Raw genomic sequence first — 6,613 nt, forward strand, 5'->3', positions numbered from 1 at the left:
TGTCAGGAGATTCCACCCCGGGAGGATCAAGGACAGAGTTGGGGCGGAAGCTCAAAGTGGAGTCTGGCTGATACCTTGGCCTTGAAGACCACACAGCCACCCCAGGGGAGAGAACACAAGCTCAGCCAGGGCTGGGATTACTCTGGGAGGACATCCCTTTCCTGGAGGTGGATATGGAGCTGAAGGAGCCTGCATTGCCCTCCCCACATACCCTTCTGGGAGAGCTGCACGTCTGGCTGGAGCTAGAGAGGGTCCTGAGCCACCTTCCTGTCCCCACTGCCCCTCTCCCGCCATGGGAGGGAATGAGACTGTAGGGTAATTGATGGCTTCTTCCTCCCCACACCCAGTTCCCTTGGCTCTTCCATTTGCAGGGTGCCCCTGCTGCCTCTGGGATGGGGAGCTCCCTGTGGTGTCCCGAGTGAAGGCCTGCCATTTGGGTGGTGGCGCCCAGCTGGAAAGTGGGCTTTTGACTGCTGCCAAGAGAGCCCCCTCTCCCTTTGCGGGGCACCCACTCAGCCATGGTGATGACACCGCCTCGCTGCCCGAGAGGGGTAGGGCCCTGGACCCTCCCAGCTTCCAGGTCCCGTTGAGTTCAGTGAGTTCATGTTGGAAGCAGGTAGTTCCTGGGTTCTAGAAGACGGGGACCCCCTGGAAGGGCCAGGAGCCAGGCTGCTCTGAATGTGGGCAAAGGGATAGCTCTGACCACATGGCGAACTGGTGAGCACTCTAGGGGAGAGGAGGAGCCATCTCTCACCGGCCCTGGGTTCTCTCTTCTGGAAGCTTCTGGACACCAGAAGGGGGCCCTGAGAATGCTGAGCAAGGGTAAGAAAGTAGCTGGGGCTCAGCTGGGCAGCAGGCAGACAGGACCAAAAGTTCAGGGCAGGCTGAGACAAACTTGCCTTTGGGCAGCTTTACAAACGTGATCCCCACCCCCACCCCCCTCTTCCTGGGGTCTTCACTGAGAGGTGGCCACAGGCAGGTGCCTGGAAGACATGATCCCACCCGCCCCCCAAGAGGCCCAGGGGCTGTGGTGGGTAAAACCAGGCCAGTGAGTGATCCTGTCTCCCAGGGGCAAGGAGCAGCCTTCTGTTTTCCCGTTCATCTTCTCCTGTGTGTACCCACCACTGATGTGTGTGTGTGTGTGTGTGCACGCGCGCGGGCACACACGTGTGTAGGGGCACAGCCCTTTGCGGAGGTTCCCGGAAGCAGTGACACAGGCAGAAGCAGAGACCACCTGAGCACAGCTTTGGGGCGACTCAGCAGATCAGCAGCTGGTGGGGACCCTGATGGCCTGCAAATGGCTTCTGCCTGCACCCGCATTTGTATTAGGGGAGCTCGGGCTTCTGCCCCTTTCCATCTGAGCCCTTGTCCGGGGTTTTCCTGTAAAGGGTGCTGGTGGACTCCGCAGGGTCCCGGCTGGTTCTGAGAGTGAGACGCCTGACTCGAGAGGCATCACTGGCTGCCCAGTTGTGCGGCCGGAGGCTGGGGGGGCGGGCAGGGGGTGTCATAGCCAGGGCTGGGCTCTGGAGACCGGGGCTGGGCTCTGGATTCTTCCCCTCTGAGCTGCAGGTCATGGGCAGTTGGTTTCTCCAAGCCTTACTTTCCCATCTGTAAAATGGGCTGTCTTCCTTGAAGGGTTTGGGAGAAGATAAGATGATGACTTGAGGCGTCCAGGGTGGTGCCTGGCCCACAACAGAGGCAGGAGAGGGCAGACACTCTGGCCCCGGCCTTCAGGGAAGGAAACCCAGCCTGGGAAAGGGCCAGCCCCTTGAGGGGCTCCCCAGAGCTCTCCGTGTCCCCACTCCCACCCATGGCTCATCCCTGGAGTCAGCGAGGGGCCGTCATGTGTTCCTTTATTCACTCTTTTGTCTCCCCCGCACTAGTGCCCCTCCTGCCAGGCTCTGTGTGGGAGCTGGGGTCAAGGGGTAAGCGGCCACTCCAACCCTCTGGGAACTCCGAGGCTGGAGTATGGGTGTCAGGTGCCAGGCCGCGGCTGTGGGTAAGGGTTTTACTATGGCCCCGGGCTGGGCCCTGGGCCCTGGGTCTGGGAGGCACCTTGTCAGGTAGAGAAGGGGTGTGGAGGATTGGTCCTGTGGCTGGAATGTGGACAGAAGGGGGCCTGGGGGCCTTTTGGGAACAGCTGAGGAGCTGAGACTTGTGTGGGGCCCTCGGGGCAGTGCGAGGAGCTGGGGAAGATTTGACCGTGGGTGACGGTAGCCTCCAAGCTCGGGTGGGGGGGGGTAGTGGGCAGCTGGGGGCCGTGAGCAGGGGGGAGGGGAGCAGGGGGTGGACAGGTTCCTGCAGGTCCCTGCTCCATCTCGCAGTCATGAGGGAGGGTCCCATGAGGGTGCTCGGGGCAGCCCCCAGCCCGTGAAGCTGTTCTCTTGGCCCTTTCTTTGTTGAAGGCGGCTCCTCAGGCAGAGAGGGGCAGCCCCTGGGCCCTCTTCTAGAGATGGGGGCCTTTGCCGTCCTGCCTTCTCCAAAGGAGAGAAGGGGCTCCTCCCAGCTTCGCCTCGCAGAATTCCTGGGGGGCTTAGAAGTGTGTGGATTCTAGGACAGTGGGCCCCGGGGTGTTGTGTGTCGCCTTCTTTACCGCCCTGTTCAGACACAAAGATAAGAAGGTTGTGTCTCGTGGGTGCAGCGTGACCTCTGACCCCTGCACTGTGTCTCTCCTGAGGATTCAGGAGATACTGCCCAGGAGCCCAGGAATGCGCTCCCTGAGCACGTGCTGGGGAGGGGGTGGGCGGTGACAGCCCTGCGGTCATCCAGGGGCTTCATCGGGAGAGTCTGGGGCCTGTGAGCACCCCAACAATGCCCATCACAACCTTGGCCCTCCCCCTTCCGAAGGTCTACGCACTTCCTTCCTCTTGACTTCTCTTAAGGTGGAATGGAGCTGGGGTCAAGGGGTAAGCGGCCAGCTCTCTGGGCCTCAAATGGTGGCATGAAGGGCAGGAGACCAAGTCCACACGGTCAGCCAGGAGACCCAGCTTTTGGTCTCCCCTCTCCCACAGATGTACGGTGTGACTCCGAGCCAGGCCCGTCCCTCTTTGCACCCCTGTTCTCCCTCTGCCCAGCGGCAGCGCGGGGGACCAGGCCCGCCCTACTCCAGGCTTCCCTGGAGGGACAGAGCGGGGGGGCCCGGGGCGGAGTTCACTCACTGGTTCTGCACATCTTGAATGGTGTCAGGCAGCGGCAGGCTCTGAGTCTCTGGGAGCAGGAGGGCAGCCAGGCCACTAAGGACTGGCACCCCCCCGTATACCAGCAGGGGCAGCCAGCGGCCGTGGACAGCCAGCAGCCGGACCAGAGGCCCCAGGATCGCTCCCACTCGGGCTGCCATCTGGCCCAGGCCCACCGCGGTCATCCTGTCGTCGCAGACACACCAGTGAGGGGCCCCTCTGCCTGCCCACCGTGGCTTTGACCTCCCAGCCCCCACTCTGTCCAGGGTGGCCCAGGGGTTCAGGCTGAGCCGTGACGCTCCTGGGCGGCCCTGAGACCACAGGGAAGGGAGAGGGCGGTGGGGACATCGGAGGCTGGGAAAGGCCGCCCCCGCCCTGCCCTCCCAGCTCTGGGCGACCCCTCACCTGAGCACGGTGGGGAAGAGCTCACCGGTGTAGATGCTGAAGCAGGTGAAGGCGGCCCCCAGGCCCCCGAGCCCCAGCACGGCCAGGGCTGAACGCAGGGCCCCCATCTCTGTGGACAGAGATGGGGTTACCGAAGTTGGTGGCAGGGGCCCCGAGGTCAGATGGGGGCTTTCTCCAGCCTAGACCTCTCCCTGACCTCCCAATGTCTGTGACTCAGCTCCACTTGGGTGTCCCCAGAGCACATCCCGAGTGACTTCATGGCTACATTCACTGCCCCCAAACTGCTGCCCAGCCTGACACCTGGAGCCAGACCCTGGGAGACCTCCTTGACCCCCTGCTCCTCACCTTCCCCCTGCGCTCCGGCTCTGAGCCTTATTTTATCTCCACAGTTTGTCACGAAGCCACCCCTCCACACCATCCCTGCTCACTGCCTTCTGCAGGCCACCACCATCTCTCCCGGAGGCTCCACAGCCTCCTTCCTAACTGGGCCCCTGCTCTGGTCCAGCGCCCTCTGAGGAGGGGGCAAGGGCCTCTGTTCCTGGCTCAGCACCCCCAGGTAGGGAAGCCTCAGGCCACAGCTGTGCGCACCCAGGCCTGCGCACTCACCGTAAGGCACCAGCGTGTTGGCCAGGATGCAGAGCCCCGACAGCACCAGGGACCCCACCTGGGTGGGCCGGCGGCCCAGACGGCTCAGCAGCAGCAGGGAGCCTATCTTGGCCGGAATGTCCACGACCCCAATGAGGACCTGGAGCAGGAAGATGTTGCTGTCTAGGGCCTGCAGGTCCAGGGCCAGGCCGTAGAAGGTGAAGCCAAAGGCGAACCTGCGGGGCCAGGGGAGTCAGGCCGGGGGGATGGGCTGCTCATTGGCTCCTTTGTTCTCAGACCCATTTCCACCCTCCTCTTGCAAGCTCTGTGTAGTGGAGGGGTGGTCTCTGCAGACCACCTTTCCCTGGGCTCCCTGCCAATGCTGCCCGTCGAGAGGTTTGGCCAATGGGAGGCACTGGTGAGAGGCGCAGGTGCACCAGCGGGGTGTGTGTGTGGGGGGGAAGGCCGGGATGTTCCCTCCTCCCTCCCTCTGGGTGCCGCCTCCCCTCCATGGCTACGGCTTCTACTGAGCGTGTCCTTCCTCCGTGGCCTGAGTGGTTCCAGTCCTTGCTGGGAGGCACTGGTGCCTGGGCTCTGATAATCCCCCTCCCTCCTCCCTGGCCCCTCTGGACGGGGTGGCAGGCGCTCTCCTCCTCAGCCGGCTGGGCACTTCAACTCTCCCAGAGCCTTTGCTGTGACTCCTCCCGTCTCTCCTGCTCCCCGCCCCCCCCCGCCCCCCCCCCCCCCCCCCCCCCCGCCTGGGCTCCTTCCTCTGGGAGCCTGACTGCTACTAGAAGGGAGGTGACCATGCTGCACACCCTGTCCTGGAGGTGCTGTCAGGACCGTGGGTTTGACAGGGGAGTCATTAGAGGCCCCTTGACTGGATGCCAGCCAGAACCCTGATTCCAGGGTCCCTGGGGGCCCGGGCGACAGCCCAAGGCAGGCCAGAGGCAGAGGCTGGGGCCCCGGGCAGGGTTCAAGGGGTGTCTACCAGCACAAAGTGGAGATGCCAGTCCGGAGGGGCAGCCCAGGCGTGCAGAACAGGGCACCTAGGCTGGCAGGGGCCTGGCCCACACTCAGCTCCTCCTGCATGGCTGAGAGCAAGACCTGCGGGGGCGCAGGGGGGGGCCTGTCAGCACTGGGAGCACTAGACCCGCCCTCCTCCCTCTGACCCTCCTCCTCCCAGGGGCCCAGTGCGGGGGCAGGGAGAGGGTCTGAGGGTTGGCCTCACCTCGGTGGTCAGCGTACCCTCCACCACCCTCTTCCTGTTGATGGCAGCCACCCTCCGCAACTCCTGCAGGCCCCGCTCCAGCCTGCCTGTGATGAGGAGCCATCGGGCCGACTCTGCCAGCCACCTGCCGGGGTTCAGGGGGAGAAATGGAAGGGGGCACTGCCTGTGGCCCCCAGGGCCTGGCCTGCACGAGCCTCACTGCCCTTCTGTCTCCTGCCCCGGGCGGTGGCCTCACTGGTACCCACAGGCCCCCGGCTCAGGGAGGCCATGCTGTTTGACACACTCCTTCCCCAACAGGCCACCCTTTCTGCCTTTTTCCTTCTCCCTCTCGGGTTGTGCTTGGGAAGCCCAGGCCTTCCCTTCCTGCCTCCCTCCCGACCTGGTGGCCTTTCCCTTGCCTCACTTGGAAGCCAGGCCCAGGTGACATCGTGTGCAGTAAGGACCCCCCAGTGGTTACGGGATGGCAGGCCTGTGAGCCCAGCACGGGCTGCAAGCCCCCCAGGGCCCCCTCCTGTCTGGTGCCTCCCTGCTGTCCCACTGTCTTCCTGCTCACCCTCAAGGCTGCACCTTCCTGCTTGAGCTGGCTCCTCCCCCAGGGCCCCTCCTCGCAAACAGCTTCACACCCAGCAGGGTCTTTGGTCCTGATATCACCAGCCCCCTCCACTTGCACCCAGTCAACCACCAATTCCTGTCACCTCCAGTATCCCTTGCATCTGACCCGCCCCACTGCCCTGGCCTCACTTTTGGCCCTGTTGCCCATGCCGGGATGCTCGTTGGCCCAATGCATCTCAGTTCCCCCTTCTCATTGCCGGGAGCCAGCCTGTAACACTAACCTGGCCCCGCCGCCCTCCACATCAGCCCAGACCCCTTGCACCGGCCCAGCGCACTAAGTCCCCTGCCGTGCCCACTACCCTACACAGGCTCCTGCCTCCAGCCAGGCACCCCCCCCCCAGCCAGGCCCCCTCTCTCCTGCGAGCAGCAGCTAGGGGTGGGGCTGCCTGCTCCTCGTGCGTGGGGCCCTGAGGTCCTTCAAGGTTAGCAGAACCAGGGAGAGAAGGGAGACTCAAGGCACACGTTAGAGGTAGAGTTGACAAGACCCAGTGACCTGCTGGACTTGGGGTGGGGGCACAGGGAGGGATGGGGAGGAGGTGTCATGGCAACTCTGACTCTGCGACCTAGTGGGTGGGGGCTGCTATCCATGCTGGGGAAGGCTTGG

At 64.0% G+C, this 6,613-nt stretch overlaps 1 protein-coding gene across 3 annotated transcripts in view; it reads right to left on the minus strand.

Annotated features, from left to right (window-relative positions):
* Positions 1-2,533: 2,533 nt before the first annotated feature.
* The window catches only part of SLC22A12 (solute carrier family 22 member 12), a 7,607-nt gene continuing 3,527 nt past the window's right edge, over positions 2,534-6,613 (minus strand). For all 3 annotated transcript variants that reach the window (XM_028118349.1, XM_028118348.1, XM_028118347.1), the window contains 6 exons: positions 5,398-5,521; positions 5,158-5,273; positions 4,188-4,402; positions 3,582-3,690; positions 3,159-3,362; positions 2,534-2,597 (listed from right to left, as the gene is read on the minus strand). In XM_028118349.1, coding sequence (XP_027974150.1) covers positions 2,534-2,597; positions 3,159-3,362; positions 3,582-3,690; positions 4,188-4,402; positions 5,158-5,273; positions 5,398-5,521 — 832 coding nt within the window. The remainder of the gene's footprint in view (positions 2,598-3,158; positions 3,363-3,581; positions 3,691-4,187; positions 4,403-5,157; positions 5,274-5,397; positions 5,522-6,613) is intronic.

Source organism: Eumetopias jubatus, unplaced genomic scaffold (genome assembly GCF_037043125.1).
Source record: "Eumetopias jubatus isolate StellerSeaLion01/CBP00866 unplaced genomic scaffold, mEumJub1_p1.0 scaffold_13, whole genome shotgun sequence".
NCBI classification, from domain to species: Eukaryota; Metazoa; Chordata; class Mammalia; order Carnivora; family Otariidae; genus Eumetopias; species Eumetopias jubatus.